The following is a 21,248-nucleotide window of genomic DNA, read 5'->3' on the forward strand; positions in this document are numbered from 1 at the left end:
CAGGGGCCACACTTGGGAGGGTTGGGACTTTGTGCTCCACTCTCTCTGCCAGGCCAGATGGCTCCTGTCACTGAAAGGGGAGGAGGAGCGATGGAAGGAAAAAGGGGAAGGATGGAGCTCTGAGTCGCCCTTAACAGCGCTAGAGTGGCCTGTCCCCAGAGCCACCACATCTGGAGACCACCTGCTGCTGGCTCAGCCTGCTTCCTCCATCCTCATCGCTCTTGCACACGCTCACTTTTCTCACTCTGTTTTTCCAGATGGGGGAGGTGGCGGTGGTGGCAGTGGTGTGTTTGGTCAGGCTGCGTGCCTATATTTCAGCAACTTTAGTGTCTGTGCTTTGGGTGGAGGAGGTGCAGGAAGGAGTGAGCTGAGGAGGGATGGGAAGAGGAGGTGGCGTGAGAGCATAGAAAAATATCATTTTATTTTATGACTGCACCAGCCTCTGAGAGTTGTGGGTTTTGTATTTGTTGTATTTCTTCTTTTATTCCTCCCCAAGTAAAGAGACAGAGTGAGAATGTTCGTTTTTCTTCTCTTAGCCGTTGCTGCAACTGATCCACAGGCCACGGGGGGGCTGTTCCTGCCTGGAAAATAAAGCCTGCTTGCCCTCGTTGGCTCCCCCCAAATAAAATACACTCATTTGCATTCCCATGCTGTAATTTAGCCCTTCTCTCTCACACATACACTCTCTCTCTGCCTTTGCTCTCTCTTTCACTATCTCTGTCCCTCATCCCTGCACCTTTTCAGCCCTGGTCCTTGCAGTTCCGCAGGGACTTGAACGTGGGAGGGGAAGAGAGGAAGGGAGGCAGAGAAAACAAAGGCGAAGAGGCAGTGTTGACTCAGGGTTGTTATCTGGACCGCCGGTGAGGGGGTGGGGGGTCTTGTGGGTATCTGTGTGTCTGCATACATGCCTGGGGGGTTATTTACCCTGGCTGCCACTGTCACGGCAGGTGCCTCCCAGTGGATAAACCTGGGCCTCCTAAATAAATATTCACTGCAGTGAAATTAGACTTGCATCACCAAAAATTAAACTAATACTGCCCTCTTTCCCTCCCTCTGAAGAATGTCCAGACCGCTAAAGATCACCCATATATTGATGTTGCATGGTGACTGGCTTTACGATCATCCTGATATTTTGGTTGGGTGGGATCAGAGGTTTCAGCTCTCATTTTAAGTTGTGAAGTGAACAAACATGATCTTTGGCTAAAGTTATTTTGCATTGCTGATTCCCTGTGAATGAGGGTTGAAATTGTTTTATTGGTCTGAACGGAAGACTTAGTTTGTTTGCTTTGGTCTTTTTCCCCCACATAATAAATTCAAGCAGACAATGCGTTCATAAGGGACAGATTTACTAAAGGTTTGTGGCAGTGCCAGCTCATTTCTGGAATAAAAAAACATGTTGGGATTTACTAAAGACATGCAGTGTAAAGTTAGCAATGGAAAGGTGTGGACTTTTTTTTAAGCCATGTTTGTAGGGCTTCGTTTTTCAGATTTACAATTTTGGGAAGTGGAGTCTGCTGAGGTTTGCAGTAGTCAGTTTACTGCCAAAAACATTCCTGATGCACTGAGAGTGTATGCTAGAAGGAAGAGCATTTTATTCGCTTGTGCTAATTTATTTTGAATGTGTTATCAGAACATATTAATTGCCAAGGCACGCTGTTCTTGCTGGAGGAACTCAAAGACTGCCCAACTAGAAAAAGTCACACAATTCCCGCTGCACCAAAAATCTTGCAACCCGTAATTCTCTTTTTTTTCCTTTTGTCCTCTTGTTATTTAAGTCAAGCAGGGCTTTATAATAAAACTTTTACTTTCACAAAACTGCCTTCAGCCTTTATTTCACTGAGTCTTTCCAAGTGAAAAAGTAATGACACAAAAAATTCGCATAGTTTTTCATGTTTCGGGACAAAACTGCATACAATGTTGCCACTTGTTAGACTATAACAGCCTAGCAGTCATTTATTCTATAGGTAGAATCAATCAGAATGTAGTGCTGTTGTAGCCTACACATGTGAGTTCTCATTTGTGTGTCTTCCTTACTCCATGAAGAACACCTTTCCCTACTATTGCAGTTACCTTGGCCACAAAGCTGTTCCAGATGTTCATTTTGGAAACATATTGAATATTGTGATTTGGAGGTATTTTATAATAACGATTGCATTCCTCCACTGGTCCCCAGAAGATTTCTTCTTCCACTGTTTGTGTAACTAATAGATTCTCTTGCTTATTAGATCTTTTTTTTAGGTGGATTTTCTGATTATTGGAATGAATTGGCTACATCTGAACTCACGAATGTGCACAGTGACTGTAATTACCTGCAGAGCTTGTAGTTGTAGTTGAACCTGTAGCTGAAATGAAAAGAAAAAAAGGTCTTGTCTGCTTCATTAACATTGCATTCCAGCGAGAATCAAGATATGCAATTTGTAAACTTAAAAGTCACAGTGTTTTTGGGATACTCGTGGCTATATTAGTACAGATTTTGAAATAAATCTCTTCACCCCACTGGTATGGTAAATTAAATTTGTGATGCTCAGCACTCTGTGGTAGGGCTGCTCGATTATGGCAAAAATGATAATCACAATTATTTTCACTGAAATTGAGATCTCGATTATTTGACGATATTTATTTAACCCTTTAAGACCTACCATAGAACCAAGTCCGCCAGAGCTTATATTATTTTTTTACATGTTGTAGTGCCATTTGTGGGAGCATTTCAAGTTGCTATACATCAATACAACTGTTATATCCCATATTTTAATAATATGTATGTATTAAGTCCATAGTAACTACATTAATTGCAAAAAAAGTGCAATAAACTACAAAAAAATTGAAATTTTTTTTTTTTTTACATATATTTCTACTTGGAGAAATTTAAGAGGTTTATCCCTCAAAACTTTAAATACAAAAAAGTTGCAAAAAATAGTTTACAACAGGAAATTTATTTTGAGTGTCTTCATAGTTTTATTTTGGAGATACAGCAATTTTTATATACTGCAGGAAAAACGAAAAACAATCCTATGATGCAAATTTGCAAAGAAAACAGCATGTGCATCAAAATAAACTATTTCCAGCAGTGCAATTCGAGTTCTAAGTATCCCAGAAACTATTCAGAAAAGTCAAACATGACTTATAAAAACACCAGTATAGGCTTTTAAGGCCTACAAGTAAAAAAACTACATTTTCTGCGAAAATGACGTCACTTCCGGTTTCGGGCAGGAAATGGCGGACATGCAATAGTTAGCGCTGACTCTGTTTCAATGTGGGAAGTGTTACGAACAGCTGATCGGATGGCAGCGTGTTTCTGGAATATTATGTTTTTGTTGCTGCAAGCGCTTTTTATGCAATTTTTGCAAAGCTATATGTGGAAGGAAACCGTGACCCAGGACAAGCTGATGGCATAAGATGTAAGTACAACTCCTCCGGTTTCATATGCAAAAAATTTTATTGCGCTAGCTTACAGGGTTCAGGTTCTACAGGGATTTAAAAATAGTTACACAAAACGGAGTGTGCTGCTCTGACCGGCTTTAAAGGGTTAACAATAACAATGTATTGAATAATGACTTTAAAAAATAATATAAAATAGTGTGCAAATACTGATAACAGTGCAAATGTTTGCAATATAAGAAATAAATGAAAAATGTAAACATCTATGTTTAGTGAACTTTGCAGTGTTGCTCTGTGGTGCAGCTACTTGATCCACGTCTGACTCCGCAAACCCATAATGTTTCCACACCACTGAAGTTTTTTTTTTTTTTTTACCTCTTTTCAACCAACGGCAGTCACTCTCCTCTCCAAATAACTTCTGCTTAGCTTTCCGAGCATCCCTCGGGTCCTCTTAATTGTTGTGACTCGTGTTCGAAATGCAGAGAGGTGCGCTCGATTTGCCACACGGAGCAGCACGAGAGTAAAGCAAGAGGGAGGAGCTGATAATCGGCTCAGTCATTTTTAATGATCGTTGAAAGCCCAGATCGTAATCGTGATTAAAATTCGATTAATTGAGCAGCCCTACTCTGTGGAAGCCAGCAGTATTCATTGGGAAAACTGTTCCGTAAAGTCTGCGGACATTTTTTGAGCAGATCAAGCATAAGTAGAAGTACAGTACAGGAGAAAATCATGGTCTTACAGTGTGCTAGAAAAAAATTGCATTAAAGAATGCACAAACTCTTGATACCACTAAAACTAAAATAAAAAATAGAACACCAACACTTAGCTCTTAAAAAGGAGAAAAAAATCAAAGCAAGAAAAACGTACTGTAAAAGCTGTCTGGTGATATTCTCTGGGGTTTAACTGCTGTGGAGCTGAACCTCTTTTTGACCCAAGTCCAGCATCTGAAATGAACCCCTGAACCTCTGGTCATAATGTGGTCAGCTCAAGCCTCGTCTCCAAGCGGCAGGTTGGCTCGCTCTACCACTTAATTTCTTAAAATCCCTTTAACTGCTTTAGGGGGATTTAACGGGCCTCTACATCCACTGTGCTCTCAGAAGCCAAGTTCTAGCGCTTACATTAAAAGGGCGCACACAGTATAATTAGGCTGGTTAAAGAAGAAGGCTCCCTCTCATGGACTGTAAGAAGGCTTGGAACATTTGTTGGGTCTTCCAGAGCGTGAACGCTGCCCTTGATGTCTTACTATGCTAAAGGTTGGCGCTCAGAGAAACCATGCAGCAGGAAGGAGTGTAGACTGAAAACCTCAAGTATTATTATGCATCCCAGGAAAAGCAGCACTATTGCTTTTCTTGTAAGTGTGGTTGATTTAAAATTTAACAGATTTCTTTTTTTTTTTTCCGTAGAAAGCCACACTAATTTTTTAAAGAGGCAGCTAATATAAAAACCCAGATTTACATCCTTGTGCAACTCAAAGCACCTGAGAGTAGGTTGATCACTTATGTTTACACAAAGACTGTGTTTACTATGTGTAAAGTGAAGAGAAAAATGAAAGGCTAAAATAAAGATCGGTAGACATTAAAAAAATTGGATTTCAAATGGAATTGATTAAATCTGACTTTAAGATTTTTATCGCACTGAATATTTCAGAAATTCAGCGCTAAGGTTTTTTTTGGTCAGAATTTCAATTAAATACATTTTGGGCAGCAAAACTGAAATGGTGTGGGGAGCAGGGATGGGATGCTGCAGTGCCAATCTGTCGTCACTAGTCTTCACTCGCCTCTTCCAAATAAGCATGTCGTTACATGCTCGTCAGCTTTTGGACGAGTGCTGGAGCACATCTCGCTTTCTTTGAACTGGGCCAGTGGTTCCCCATGCATAGCCTATTGCTTCTGTGCAGCTGCATCTTCCCTGCTTTAACCCAAAATTTTCTGCACAGAAAAATCGAATGAGAATTTTTGACCTTTGCGAGAATGAATGTAAATTCATCCACGTTTTCATTCACTAAAAACCAGGGGAGCTCAATGCAATTATTAGCATTCTGTCTTGGGGTGTTATTCTTAAAATACCCCCCTCACAGAATGCCTGCATCTTCTGGGATTCTGTGATATTCTTGTGTTAATATACTGCTGTCAGACAGACAACCCCCACCCCAGCTTTTTTAATATTATTAAAGAGAGAAAGATCAGAGGGGCAGCCATATCCCCACACTTTATAAGGAGTGTGAGCATGTCTGGCCGGCTGGCAGGAAGTGGGTTGCTACTGCCTTTGATGGTCAAACTCTCTCAGATGTGTCATTGCTGCAGACTGTAGCTCGGATGACAGGTCATGTCTCCGCTTGTTGGGCTCTTGCAGCTGAGATACAACAGCCCCAATAATTACCTGAGCAAGCACACACACTTTAAGCGGATATACATCATGGTCCTACACACAGACAAAAAAAGAGAAGTAGCTTTACACTTAGATGGACACTGCTTGTGCTGTTTCACCTTTCTGCTTTCACTGTGAGTGATGATCAGTTCTGGCGCGTGACCGTGCCGGACTCTTGCTGTATTGGTCACGCTTGTCACGCAGCTGACGGTGTGCGTGCACGTGTGTTTATGTGTATGTTCGTCGCCGTGCTCTGGCGAGTAGCAGGGAGGCTCCGATTGCTTTGTTATTCCAAACAGGGTGTTTACAGCCACTCATCCTCACAGTCATTCAGCAAGGCGATCTGTCAGCTCTCCCCTACAGGGACCAAACTGTGAACTTAACACGCTCGGCTCTGATGACTTCCCTGATGGTGTGAAGAACAGCAAAGTCTACAGCTGTAATGTTGTTGCTGGAGTGGCTTGAATGTTGCATTGTTCTTGCAGTTTGTGTGTGTGTGTGTGTGTGTGTGTGTGTGTGTGTGTGTGTGTGTGTGTGTGTGTGTGTGTGTGTGTGTGTGTGTGTGCATTTTCAAAGGGAGGTAGGCGGTATGAGTGTGTATGTCACTTCCCCAATGTTTTTCCAGTAAGCCCCCAAAATATCAGGGTGGAGTGAGTTTGTGTGCATGTTCAGTATTTTTGGTGGGGAGTGGGGAGAAGGTCTAGATGAAAGTAGAAAAGAAGAAAAGGAAACCAAATAATCAGCAGGGAAAGGGAGGTGAGGCTTAGGCTGGGAGCAAACCAGTGTGTGTGTCTGTGCGTGTGAGGGGGGGGGAAAAGGGGCAGGCATTCTCAAAACACCATGGAGTCCAGATCAGAAATAAAACATAAAAAAGTGGAGAGGCAGGAGGAGGGAAAAAAGGGAGGAGGAATTGTGCTTGAGTGTGTTATGCGTGTGGATCCTGTGAAGTGAACTGAACACAGCCGTAAATTGTGCAAGCCCAGAGAGTCCAGCTCTGTATGTCCAAGCTGGCACGTCTGATTTAGACAGATCTTTTTTTTTTTCCTCTCTTTTCCCCGATGCAAGGTCTTTTTTTCTGCAGCTTCTGGTTTATTATCTGCTAAGACAAAGGCAGGAGAAAAAAAGCTAAGGAGAGAGAGCGATAGAGAGACACGCAAAGCGAATAAATGTTGCGCAGCTGACAGCAGAGGAAGCAGCGAGAGAGTTTCCAGCTACTGCGTTCCCCGACCGCAGCAGCCTTTTCTTCCTGGGAGATTTAAAAAAGGAAAAGAGAAAAGGACAAAAGCTCCTGCCCCCGTCTTTCTCCGTCCTGCTACCATCCGATCATCAGCTCTGACCTCAGCGTGTGTGAGTAAGCGTGCATATAAGGACGCCGCGGGTGTATGGTGCTTTTCTCCCTGCCCTCAAAGGCATGGACTAAAGATGATGCAGCCAGGGGCTTAGTGAGAGCCCGCACCGCAGAGACCCCTTCCCCTCACAAACAGGGCCAGACCGAGAGGAGCAACTCCAGGGGAAGGGGGAGGGGGGTTAGAGGAGTGGAGGAGGAGGAGAAGAGGAAGAAGTGGAGGGGGGGGGGGGTACCCTCCATGGATGATTGCAGAGGGTCCTTCACTTTCCTTTTTTTGTGTTTTTTGTTTTTTCCACTCCCTACTCGCCTCAGTCATCTCCTGCTTTCGCTGTGATGCATAGCCTTTAAAAACGAATAATGTGGAGACAACATTTTCCAGGCAAGCAGCATGTTTCCTGTTTTCTCTTCTGGATGTCTAATAAAGTCTGGCATGTGGGAGGTGGGAGGGAAGTAGGTGAATGGGGAGGGGTAGAGGGAGTATGGGTAAGAGGAGAGGAGGGGAGCAGTGTTTTAGAGTGTGTGTGTATGTGTGTGGATGCATTGCGTGCCCGGTAAGGAGTAGTCATTTCGGGGTCTGTTACTTGTGCTGCTGAACTGGGCTTACTAGGTTTTTGCTGCCTCTGCAGTCTTGGGCTCAGAGTTGCACTTTGTAGCTCAGGGCAACGCCGAAGAATAAAAGAGCGGGAAAAGAGAGAGGAAGGGGAGGTAATGGGAGGTCCGGCGTGGTTCTGCCATGGATGCTGTTGACACTCGCTTTTGTCCCGCAGTGGAGTGCGAGCTCCGGCCCGCCAGTGCACACAGAGGGTACCATTTAAAACAGCCGTGCGCTCATTTTCTTGGCAGGGGATGGATTGGTGTGGCGGGCAGCCGGGTGGTGACAGGGGTGGGGCACTGGCAGCGGAGGACAAGTGGCCTTTGTGTGCTACTTTTGGGGAAGTGAAGGGAGGGAAGGGCAGGGAGGAGGCTGCCAACAAAGGGTGCTTATGCCCGCCCTCCACACCCGCTCTCTTCAACTACTACAACTCATGCAATGACCTCGTGCTGTCACGGGCAGACTTTGGGTCTGCGTGTGTTCTAGACAGGTTTTATGTGCACACGTAAGTAAAAGTACAAGCGCCATGTGAAATGGAGGGAAACTTAAGTGAGGAACACAAAGTGTTGTTTGACCTAACAGCACTGTAACCTGTGCACAGCAAGCTTCTCCTTTACCTCGCAGCAACCTCCTGGCTGTTCACCAAGGTTTGCTGTCCCATTCATTACCTCCCAGTTACATACTATCGACCCTCATGTCAACGTTTTCATAAAAATCTCACTTTGCCTTTGCAACCTTTTCCTCTACAAGAACATTTACAGCATGGAAATGTGGTTTGAAGGCCTTTTGTTGAACATGAATGTGGTTTAGAATCTTCTTCCTAATTAATTTGTTACCAATTAAAGTGCATCTGGTACACAGCAGACCATCCTATGTGCTCTGGCTTTCCTCTGTAGAGTTTTCTCATGTGACATCACATTGCTCAAGAATTGCCCACCTTAACTATCAGTCATGAGGGAAAAATGTGTATTGCCCAACTGGCTGCAACTGCAACCTCCTTTTAGTTGCTTTGGTTTCTAGCAGATCACCTCAGTTGCTTGTATAAATGCAGAGTGGTATAAAAGTGAAAAGAGGTGAGTGAAGAAGAAAGGCTCAGTTCATCATAGGAAGCACTCAGCAGCCTAGGTCTATTACAGTGTAACTGAGGGGTAAGCATCACCTGATCCAGCCATAACTATAAGATTTATCAAAAAGAAAAGTAGTATTTATAGTCAGGTATAGGGTATACATGCTGGCCTCTCGGTGCCTGTAAAACATTTGTAACATAAAGTTGGCCTACATAGTGTGTGCACCACTGTAGGCCTCTATTTTGGTTGATGCTGTTTTGCACTCTGTGGGTGATTTGGCATGTACTGTTAGGAAATGCAAGCAGCGGGGTTGTGACTAAAGTCAGGTTATGTAGGGAATCAGTAAATTATTAATATGATTTGCATGAAAATTTTAACCGGAACGTCAAACCTGAGAGACAATCGTGACAAGATTGTTCCACTAATATAAAAAAAAAAAAAAGATTCAACTTTCTTCTCAGAGTTGTCTAAAACTTTTTCATTTTTTCCCTAACTCACAGTAGAGATGCCAATTTGCAGTGAGGACGTGAGATTTACTACAGCAGTAGGCTTTTGTTTGGCCTTTTTGGCAAGTTTCTGGGAGAATTATCTTTAATTAAGAACAGCTGAAGCAATCCACTGCGAGTGACATGTTTCTTTTATAATAGCCAAAAAAGGCATTCAGTCTTGATTTATTGTGTGGCGCATGTGACCTGAATGATTTGTAGAATCGTTTTTGCCAAGAAAATCAGCAATGATTTGATTGTAATTTGAATTTAAATCAAAACGAAATCCTTGTCAAAATGGCTCCATATTTTCTTTAGAGTGTTTAAATTATTTAAACGGCAACTGTTTCCGCTAAACGTAAAGGTAGATTGTCAAACTATTTTGCCAGCCTGGGAAAGTCCAAATGAAACCACATGTTCATATGGTTTGGAACTGAATTTCCCGGAGGAACCCACCCGAGGGATTAATAAAGTTTCATCTAATCTCTAATATCAAAGCGCGCATGTAAAGCAGGCGTTACGTGACCATTTTATAACCCTTCTCTCGCCACCATCGACATGCCCCACCTCTCACACGCAGCCTGCTCCTTTTGGGCTTAGCAGGGAAAGTATATGGGTCATGTGTTAGCTCAGGGTGGCACAGTAAATGGCTGTAACAGTTAGCGGTCAGCAGCAACCCCCACCCAACCTTGTTGTTGAGATGGAGCCACCTGCAAACAGCAGCTTGGGGTTGCTAGGTAACCTGTGGCAGAAGATGATTATAGTATGGCGGAGGGCTTGTCTCTCATTAGCACTAAAGTGACTTCTGTTTCTCTGCTCTTCTCTTGATTTTAATTTCTCATTTCCCCGTTGCCCCTCTAGTCCCCCTTCCCCTCACTGGAGGCAACATAGCACCAGCAGCAGAGGCCAGTGGTAGGATAAGACTCCTAGCTCCCTTCACCACATAATGGAAACACTGGCCTCATCTCCCGGTACGCCGCTCTGCTACTTCCTGCTGCCAGACTCTGACTAAGTGTTTCTGGCTCAGAAACCGCAGCCTTCAGCCCGGACTGAGTTAGGGTTGTATTTGTCTAAAGGAATGATTAGAATTTAAATACAGATTTAAATACTGAGTAAGGTTACTGGAAAAAAAGAAAGAGGAAAAACACTGATCTTATGAAGTTTGGTAATCTACATCAAGTGGTTTTAAGCTTTTTTACTGGAGGCCTAGATTTCCAAAATAATTTCCATTGTGACCCAGTTCTCATTTTCCACAACTGGTGTGCAATCTAATTGAGAAAAATGTTCTGTTTTTAGACCGCTAACTGAGCCCCCACATTTTATTACAGGGAATTAAAAAGACTTTAGTAACATAATATCTAGCAGCCATGGATGTCTTTAAAAAAAAATCATTTCAAGGCTCGTCTTTCAGCGTCTTGGAGCCCTCATGATAAATATGTCTGTGCTTTTAGCAGGGAGAATTATTTTAGATGTGTTTGTGTGTTAGTTTCATTCCAAAAGTATAGTAATCACAAAGCAGAGGTATTTAATTGAATAATATAACCAGCAGATAAACCATGGATACCTGTACAGAACAGTGTCTTATCTATCAGGCTGTAAATTAAATGTTTTTAGATTAGTGGTTAAATTAAATAAGAAAATGTTACTTATGTCGCTAATTTTTGACATGTCGAAGATTTGCAATTAATTAAATAGTTGAAGAAAATCAAATAATTAATCACCAATGAAGAAAATCATTAGTTACAGCCCCAAATCTATCATTACACATATTACACCACAGCAGGAGGTGTGTATGCGTGTGAACATGCATCACATGCATTATTTCCTTTGGCAGGTAAACCCACAACAGCAGCTGCCCCCCTCAAAGAAAATTAATTCATCCCTAAACATCTCACGCGCATGCATTTGCAGCCTGGCAACAGTTAAGCGGCAAGCAGAGGACGCAAGAACTAGGAGGAAAGGAAATGAGGGAGATTAATTAATGGAGGAGTGAGTGAAATTAAGAGCACTCTGCCTCCTGCGGCTCTGACATTACCTCCAATACTCCACAATCCCCTGCCCTTCACTTAACACATTTGTTGAGATTTGGTGCACCGTATGAAAGTCTGTGCTCATGCTTCAGTTCAAATCCTCTGGCTGTTTGCAGTCAGGTGGCCAGCGGCCGCGTTTGCCAAGGCGCCAGGATGTAAACCTGCAGAGAACATGGTAGACCTGCTGAAAATGCTGTTTTACTCCTGCCTGTTGCCTCTGAAAAGGTGTTGCACAGCTGTTAAAACAAGTGAGCTTAGAGAGTGCTTGTCACAGTGGAGGTTAAAGCTTGTTTCCAAGGCTTGCAGTGCCTCTCACTGAGATTGTCTTGTTCCAAAGAGTTAAATTCATGCTGAGATAAAAGATAAATTGGAGGTTGACAGTAAATCGTAATCTTGAGAAAACTGCTGGTGGCTTCAAAGCACAAAATTATTCTAGTTTATGGCACTTTAGAGGGGATTTTTACTACCTTTTCACCCATAATTTGCAAGCCAAAAAGCCTTTAGATCGATGTTAAGTTTTTTAAACCCCGACTATTTGCATAGTTTGTATATAAATGATAGTCACTCCATTCCATCCCTCATTGGTTGATGAAATCCCATTATGAATTCTCAGGACCAGACTTCTTGAATGTACTTTCAAATGTACATTAACTGAAAAATAAGAAGGTTACATGAAAAATACCCCGTAAGGCACCACTCAGGCAGTAAAAAGAGACCCTTTACAAACTGCCACCACCAGGTGGCGATACCTGTAGATTGAGTAAAAAATTATTCCTATTTTGAACATCTTTTTCATGTCACATTTCAAAATGGCATGAAACCACATTGGCTATCATCTTGTCAATCCCACGTCGGTAGCTAATGGGTGCCAGACCCATCCCTCCTCATCACATCCATTTTTTGCAACCAAGATGGCGAAACAGAAACCCTCATATCAAGGATGTTACGAAGGAGAAAATTAACTATTGACGTGAAAACTGTCTTTTGAAACAGCCTGTGAACATGTTTATTTTAACACGAGAGTTTATTAGCGCTTTTGAAGCCAGCCTCGAGTGGACACTCGAGGAAGTGGATACTTTCAGGCACTTCTGCGTTGCCCTCATTTTCTAGCCCCGGGCGTTGTTGCCTGGTTACGAGACTATTACTCCCCATCCATTATTGTGACTTAAATATGAAGCTTTAAATTGTCAGATGTATGAACACATCTAAACACACACAATTCTATATTCTACTTAATTTAGATTGGTACAGACTTGTTATAGATGCACAGAGCACAGGGATGCTGTTGAGTATCACCACGGAGAAAAGAGGTGGTGAGAAAGGTGTCATGAACGCATCACCTATCAGAAACGGGTGTAGTGGTGTTGTGCAGCTGACAAACCCAGCGGTTCCGGTTGAGACTGGTTTGATGTACTTGCTGTCAATTTAACACAGAGGGAGTGTTGCCTGTCACCTCCCTGCTTTCCCTGCCTGAATATATCATATCCTCTCCATCAAAATCAACAGTGTAAGAATCAATCTGTCACACAGGAGGACATGCGCGCTTCGGCTTATAGACAGACAGACCAACTGGAATTGAGGGTCGGAATAGAAAATGGAGGAAAAGAAATGACAGTTGAGGTGAAAGAATGACAGAGAAAGGAGGGGCAGTGATTACTGAAAGACAGCTGAGGAATGATAGCAGAGGTCGGGGAGGAATTTATGTGAAAAGGGAGAAAAAGAAAATGAGATGCGCAGTGAGCAAACAGTCACTCAGGGCTAGACATCGGCAGCAAAGAGGAGCTGTCAGAAGATGCTATCATACAGGGAGAGATCTGCGAAAATACAACAGTGCCAACGATACTTTAAAATGTAGCAGAGGAAGAAGTCGACAAGAGGGAGATTAAGAGACTGAGTAAGAGACTGAAAGGTCAGAGGAACCCGGTGGATGATTCATGGAGTTCAGCCTATCTAACTTCTGCCTAAGGGTTTCACACAGCCTGTCAACCACTCCTCTCTCCTACTGCTTCATCTACAGCTTCTCTAACGTGCACACACACTGTGCGCCAATAATTGTTAGATACAAGTACACACTGGTAGGATGAAGCAGGGAGAAGCCATAATCAGTATTTTTCTTCATATCTCTGAATCAGTGACAAGTAACAAGTGGCATTTAGTTTTTAGCCTGTTTTAGGTTATTGTTTTTACTTTAGTGCACATTTGCACCTTGACTCTGAGCAAGAATAAAAGCTCATCAGCAACTAAATACATCTGCTGAATCCTAATGTTGCCACCTATGATAGACTATTTGTTAACAACTTTTATTGATAGTTGTGAGATGTTTTCTTCTGCCCTCTAGTGGACATGTAAGAAAATCTTGAATAGAATAAGCTTGAATAGAGTTTGTGTGATTTTTGGGAAGAAAAATAAGCCAAAGTATTTGGAAATGACTTATTACTGGCCTCTTACATAACTTTCAACAGTCCAAAACCCAGACGTGTTCAGTTTACAATGACATTACAAACAATCCAGTCATTTGTTTCACTCGATCGATCAACCACCATTCGTGGAGTGTTTCTGACACACCCTCGCCAGTTTGGTGTTGATGTTTTTGACCACTGCTGCCCAGTCTTTACCAGCTGCCTCTATTAATATTCAACAAGCTGTCACATACAGATGCGACAGCCAAGCTGGTAAGCCTCACCTTTCCCACCGTCATGTCAGCTGTCTTGAACAGGGAGCCTGATAAGGAGGTAGGAAGCAACGGAGGCGTTTGATGGAAGGCTTGAGATGAGGAGGCGGAGGGAGAGGGGAGGAGGCGGCTGTCTGTATGTCAGGGGAGAAAACATCTCCTCCGCCCTTTGCACCGCAAGAGTGGGGTGGATACGGCCGTTTGCGCCTCCGACCCCAACTCATGGCGCAGATGCCGGCGGTGCCAAAAATAAAGTGCATTAAAACTGGCAGCCAAAGCCTGTTAAGTGATCACCATGACAACAGGCGGAAGGCGCACGGAGACGACATCTTCGCTACAATCCTCCCCCCCTGCCCTAAGAGGCTACACTGCTGGACTGCTCGCTTTCTGTCAGCTGGGCTTTCTCTGCGTCTCTGCTGTCGTTTATGTGCTCCTTCTCCTTTCATCCTCCTTCTCCCCTGATAAGTCTCCTGGGAGCTCTTTAAGCTAACAGGCAGTGTTTAGTCTGTTTTTATGCTTCCTTGTTTTACATTTTAATTTCACTCTTCTCTGAATCGCTCCTCTTTTTCTTCCCCCCTCCTCCCCTCCCACCTGTTGTTTTTCTCACTGTGCATTTTAACTTGTTTGTGCACACACACATCTCATCTTAAATCTCCTTATCTCACCTATATCGGTCCCAATGCTGTGTGCTGTAATCCCAAAGAGCACTGCCCTAATGAGACCTCCTCCACCTTTGCTCTCCTTTCCCTTTCTCCACCCTGCTCCTTATCGCATGGCGTCATTGTAATCTTCAGGATAACTTTGAGAGCTATGCATACACTAGTGCGTGCACAGAGTGAGGTCATGCATGAGCATCCCGATACAGATCTTAGCAGCAAACCTAGATAAGAAACGTGATGTCGTGAAGTCACAGGGAAACATCCGCAGGGGATCTTGTTGTCGGGGTGAATATGGTGACCTGTGCAGTGTTGCGATGCTGTTTCTTAGCAAGGAGCAGTTTTGCTTCTTCTAAAGTCTCTCCGTCCACAGGACAGCATCTGAGGGAAGCATGAATATTGATGCTCCTCACTTGTTAACATTGTATGAAGCAGGGGCTGGTAATTGTCTGTCTTCGAAGCGCGACACGTCCTCTTCAGTGGGATGTGTGAGAAGGTCGATCCCGCTGGGGAGTTCGGCTTCTCTTGACTCATTTTACTTCAAGTGAGAAAAGTAGCGAGTAAGGAGAGGAGAAAGAGCCGAGCGGCGACAGAAACCCGAGTTACGACACGCACTTTGTCAAGTGTGCCGAAGTGCAGCTGCGAGTCGCTTCCGAGTTTGTTTCAGGCTTGTAGCGTTTTCTCCAATGCTCTTCATTTCAATGATGCATTGCTCTTATGAGGCATTTCTAAAGGTGTCCTCACAGTGTTTCTCTTTTCTTCTTCTTTTTTTTCACCCCTGTTCCACAGCAGCTGGTTCCACTCACACTGCCGTTTTTTAACTGGTAAAAGAGAACGACCAAAGTGTGCGTGTCAGTATGCACACAGGGGAATTTGTTCCCCTTCATATGATTGTGTGAAACTCTGTCTGCTTGCATTCGCCTATCTGTGTCAGTGTATGTAAATGTTTCTGTGTGCGTTTGAGAGCCAGACCCAGAGGATTCCTGCAAGTGAGCCCGTCTTCTAATCCAGTCTTGAGTAGGCGTATTGATTTATTGAGCAACTTTTGTTAGTTCGGAGAAGCCCCGCTTCCTGCTACATCCTAATCAGCACACACAAGTGCACACATGCATACACACAGCAGATGATTGTTATCTGAGTGTTGATTAACTGAGTGAAGACTGCAATTTAGTGATAGTTACATTTTATATTTTATTTGGATTTCATCTTTCCTGATTTTGAAAGCTACTTTCTTAATACCTTTTCTGTTTAAAATAATCTTTCCTCTTCTTGAATGTATCTCTCCAGGTATTCGGCCTCAAATCATGAACGGGCCCATGCATCCCCGCCCGTTGGTGGCCCTGCTGGACGGGCGTGATTGCACCGTGGAGATGCCCATCCTTAAAGACTTAGCAACCGTTGCCTTCTGTGATGCTCAGTCCACGCAGGAGATCCACGAGAAGGTAGGAAGACGCACGCACCGTAGTTCACTTTCAGTGTCTTCCACATCGCAGCTGAACCTTGATGGAGAGACGGAATTTACCCGTCACTCATATCTCCCTCTTCCTTTTTCTATAGCGCTGATATGTGAAGTGCGTTATATTGGCCTCATACACACCTGCCAGTTAAAATATAGTGGCTTCATTATGATTTAATGTCACTTTGTAGCACTGACTGTAACGCCTATATCAGTGCCATTGTTCTAATAGAGAATCTCGTACAGCGGGGATGCGGTGTAATTACATTGGCTTGTAGAGGCTCTTTATTGCTTTTTATGCAGCGCCGTGGTTACAAAACAATATATGGCCACAGAAATGGGTATCACCCAAGTGCTATCTCTTCATCTGCAGACAGAGTGAGGGCTGCTATATCTTCCATCGCGCTGTTTTTATGAAAATGGGACATATTAAAAAAGAAGCATTTGCATAGAGATCAATTCAATCAAAGACCTTGGGCGGTGAGGAGAAGGGGGGAAAGTGGGTAGCTTTTTGTTTGTTTTAACACTGCCTTATCAGGAAAAACATGATTGTAATGTTCACCTCGCAAGCATATTCAGCAGTTTGCAATAATAACTTGCAGTCTAGATACCCAGAGGGGCGGTATAGATTGAAAATGTCCAATCTCTGCTTTCTGCAGCATGGATGCGAAGATGCAGTGTTGATAACTCTGGGAGTTTCAGTTCAATGTTGTCAGGGCGGACAGCAGCTGCCACACTCCCGTACATATACACTAGACAACAATAAAAAAAAAAAAAAATCTTATGGAAAAGATTGGCCGAGGATTGAATATGAAAGTTGCCTAAGGTTATGTGAAGTCTTCTACCTGGTAATCCTCTTTTTTCTCAAGTGATAGGGATACAATAAAGCACACAGGCAAATACCAATCAAGATCAAGTTACAATACCACTTCAGTGAGACCAAATCCTGTATGCAGCACCTGCACTCCAGCATCATAATCCAAGGTCTCTGATCCCTCGTCTTTGTCACAGTCGTCGCGCCTCATAACCACATGTGGCTTGTAAAAGTTGGATGAGAGCCCATATGGCAGGGAGTCAATATTGGCCTATTACTTTGTGCGCCGCCTGACTGTGATCATCCAAAAGAGGTGTTAAGCTTGGGGCTTGCAGCTAATGACTCTTAATGTAACTAAAAGATGATAGATGGAAAAATTATGATACTGTGTTCAGTTAACAGTTCAATCTCTAAAATGCAGGGGGGGGGGGGAGCCATACATTGCGTGTTGTCGTCTCGCGTCATTAGTTAAACTGTGAATAGAAAGTCTTCACAATATCAGCAAATGTTTACTATTTTCCATTTATAAGAAACAATAAATTTTCAAAGCAGTAAATCCTTTAATAAACCCTAAATGGGGTTATATAGATATTTATAGCACTTTTCTGTTGTTAAAGTACTTCACCCATTCACATTCACATATTAAATGCTGTGCTTTATCTGTTACACACACACACAAGGATGAATGGGGGCATTTAGGAGGTTCAGGCTCTTGCACGAAAACAGTTTAAGGTGCATACTGGAGGAACCAGGTGTCAGACTAGTTTAGTGGACATACTGGTTAACATCTGTTTATTCTTTGGCACTAAGACATAACTTTTTTTGCTTTCTTGCTGCTATTTCACTATTTAGGTGGGGGACTGGGGTAAATGTGCAAGAAGCCACGTTGCTTTAGATAAGCACTGAGGCTGCAACCAGGAAAACTGGTAACCTCCCTCTGACCTAAGCGGCTGGACCTGGCATGTAGTCTTCTGTAAAATCAGCACATCTCGTGTGGACGGATTTGTTTTAGAAGTATTGAAAGATTTTGTGGAATCGATGCACTGCTAAAGTGGATTTTGAAGGTACAATGGCCAGTGGGGTCAGAGCTTGTTGTGTTATGACATATTTCACAGTATTTTGTGACGCTGTCCTGCAAAATGCTAAGCCACCTTCGTTGTAAGAAGTTTTAAGTAGTCTGTAGTTTTATGAAGCAACAGTTTGAGCAGCACAACATCCCTGCGGATCACTCACGGGATGACTTCATTGCCATAAAGTCCCCCTCCTAGAAGCTAGGAGTGTGCACTACAGTGTGCACATCACCAAATCAAAACTCCCTTGAAACAGTCTATCTTTTGCTCAGCCAGGCTAAATGTGAAGCACGGGCTTTGTGCCTTGTCAGAAAAGTCCAGGCGTCATAAGAAATGATAGATCCTTAAAGCGATAAGGGTTTGGTTACAGTGGAGAGGGGGATGTAGCTGAGGTCAGAGTTTCCATTAACATCAACTACAATCAGGCTAGAAGATTCCTTCCCCCAGCTCAAAAACAACACAAGACCTTCAGGATCAGCGCAGAGGGAGACAATTATGTATGTGTGCATTTTGGCCGGTCGCGCATGTGCGTGTAAGGAGTGTTTTAACCTTGAACTAATATCTGGAAGGCCTGTCCAGGACACTGCTCTAATAAAAGCAGTATGGAAATTCAGAGCTAATCTACTAATCACAGGAAAGCTAATGCAGCTTGGCTGGAGGTGAATGTAGAGCTGTTATTTAGGCGCTGACAGGGGCCGGGGCTGATACGGAAGGGGAATAGTTTAGATCCACATCACAGGCCAGGTCACCTTGTCCACGTTAAGTGGCAGAGGAGCAGCATGAGCAGCATTTCACAGTGATTGTCCCCCCCCCGTCCAAGGTGACAGAATTCAGACTTTTTTGGGAAATGTTTCACTTGGTACATCTTAAGATTGTTTTTATTTATTCTTTTTTATTTAACTTGAATGGATTGTCTTTGGGTAGGTAGATTCAACAACGCCACCATGTGGTTGTTTAAAAGCACAGTTAGTTTTGACCTTTACCTGCTTTAAAATAAGTAACAACCACTTTCACTTACACTTAGCTGACATGCATCTTTAAGCTGGAGTTTGCGCAGCCTAAAATTTTACTCAATGCATGAGTACAGCAGGTAAGAACATTTGGAAGAAATAACCACAAGCTACTAGTCTTGATGCATTCTCAATCATCCAAGTAAGTAAATCTCCAAAAGTTGATTCTGTTCATCTTCTCCCACTGAAAACGCTACATCCAGATGAATAGAATCAACTTTTGGAGACACAAGCTACTAGGGCAAATGCGGGATACATTCCCAGGAATCGGGAAATTTTGAAGCCTGAAATACAGAGCGGTACAGTCTGGGTAGTAAATTAGTTACTTTCTTTGTAATGGGGCTATTTTAATTCTATTATTCTATTTAATTTATAAGGCTTATCCTGCAATCAGTACCTCTCTATCCAGTCACTTATCCAGATCTTGTGTCCGTAAACACTCTTGGTGCAATTGTGAATACCGTGCAGAACTGAGCCCCCGCAAAACAATATAATGACTGTTTCTACTTCCAGTGCAGGTCTGTTAAATGGACAATGTGTCAGTGTTGCTCGCGGCCATGTGATGTCTGTAGTTCCCCCTCGATGTGAAATCTATAATGTTCACAAATGTCGGAAGTCACGGCAGGCGTGTGATTTTCACAGCATCTCTGAAAGGAATGCGACAGTGTGATTGTCATGAGCTCTTGTATCCCCAAGTGGATTTAATAGCCGTGTTTTGCATGAGCAAACGAGTAAACTGGCCAACGGAAGACACAGATTAAGGAGGGAAAAGCATTTCATTCAGTTGTGTCATGCAAAATTTTATGAATACATGTGTCTGCAGGTGCTTAATGAGGCAGTGGGTGCCATGATGTACCACACCATCACCCTGACCAGAGAGGACCTGGAAAAGTTCAAAGCTCTACGCATCATCATCCGCATCGGCAGCGGCTACGACAACATTGACATAAAGGCTGCTGGAGAGCTGGGTATGAACTCTTTAAATAGCGGCTACTAAATCATAATCATTTTCTTCTCCACATCTGTGCTCGTGTAACAGCCTCTTTTTCTACATCTGAGCAAAGCTCTAATGTGTTTTGTGCTCCTTTGATACGACTATCCCGCGTCGCATTGATTTCTTGTGAGGGAGCAGGTCTGCTGATTTGCTTGTTTGATCGTTTGTTTGCCTGTTAATGACAAACGATACCTCAGGTGCCTGTAATCAGATTTAAGTGAATCTTGAAGGGAAGATTCATCACATCGCAGCGTTAAAATTGGACTGACCATCTAAAAGAAAAGCAGCGATGAAATAGAGCTAATAGTCGTTGTCCCTAAAGCGGACTACTTCGAATACCACGTATACCGTTTCCTTGTTTTTACTGTATGGATTTTTTCTGAATAGTATCAAAGGCTGAATAAATAGTCAGATGAAGTGCAGACATCCCGCTGTGAGCCAGAATGTTCAAAGAGACAGAGTAAAAGACACACGGGGAAGGAGAAGAGTTCAGTTTTCTCCCTGAAACACCACCCAGGCTTATATCAGCAGGCTGGTGGCTCAAAAAGCTCTTACAGTTGACAAAGCTGCCATTTCCCTGCCAATATGAGATACTGTGTCTAACTGCCACCCACTCACCGAAGGCGCTCTGCCTTGCAACACAGGAGTCAAAAGCTATCGTGCCTGGAGAAGGCGGCGCTGATATGACGGCTGTTCTCGGGGAGAAGAAAAAAGGGGCCATTGATTGAGCAGGCTCGGTCTATTTTTTGCTGTCTAGAGACGACTGCGCTGTTATTCCGAGATACAGAGTGAGATGAGGACATTAGGAGGAGAATGAGGGCAGGCAGAAGTGCTTAAGTGTTAGAACAGAGAAAAAAAAGTAGTCTGTGTTGTTGGAGGAAACGGCAAGGTAATACCACAAGGTCAGGCCTGTATATCGGCTGAAAGGAACAAAATTATGAACACTGCACTGGATAAGATCTTGACTTTACATATTTACGTGTGTATCTTCATATTATTATTGACGTTTAGCAGGTGATGTTTGGAATACTGATTACGTTGCCCAAATATAGACCTAATTAAAGATAACCCAAGTTATTAAGGGATCAGTTCACACCATTATCAACTTTTCATGTTTTTCCTCTGGCCTGTCGCGGGGGCAGCAGCCTAAGCAAAGAGGCCCAGACCTCCCTCTCCCCAGCCACCTCCTCCAGCTTATCCGGGGGAATACCAAGGCGTTCCCAGGCCAGCCGAGAGATATAATCTCTCCAGCGTGTCCTGGGTCTGCCCCGGGGCCTCCTCCCGGTGGGACATGCCTGGAACACCTCACC

The 21,248-nt window shown here is 43.4% G+C and overlaps 1 protein-coding gene across 10 annotated transcripts in view; it reads left to right on the plus strand.

Moving 5' to 3' along the window:
- ctbp2l (C-terminal binding protein 2, like) overlaps nucleotides 1-21,248 on the plus strand; it is a 99,871-nt gene that overhangs the window by 59,992 nt on the left and 18,631 nt on the right. For 8 of the 10 annotated variants that reach the window (XM_082544994.1, XM_082544993.1, XM_082544996.1 and 5 more), the window contains 2 exons: nucleotides 15,882-16,036; nucleotides 19,768-19,912. In XM_082544994.1, coding sequence (XP_082401120.1) covers nucleotides 15,882-16,036; nucleotides 19,768-19,912 — 300 coding nt within the window. Of the gene's footprint in view, nucleotides 1-6,581; nucleotides 7,473-15,522; nucleotides 15,584-15,881; nucleotides 16,037-19,767; nucleotides 19,913-21,248 lie in introns of those variants that run through there. The other 2 variants (XM_082544999.1, XM_082544997.1) reach the window with 2 other exon arrangements.

The sequence above is a fragment of the Aulonocara stuartgranti genome (assembly GCF_965226115.1).
Source record: "Aulonocara stuartgranti genome assembly, chromosome: 8".
NCBI classification, from domain to species: domain Eukaryota; kingdom Metazoa; phylum Chordata; class Actinopteri; order Cichliformes; family Cichlidae; genus Aulonocara; species Aulonocara stuartgranti.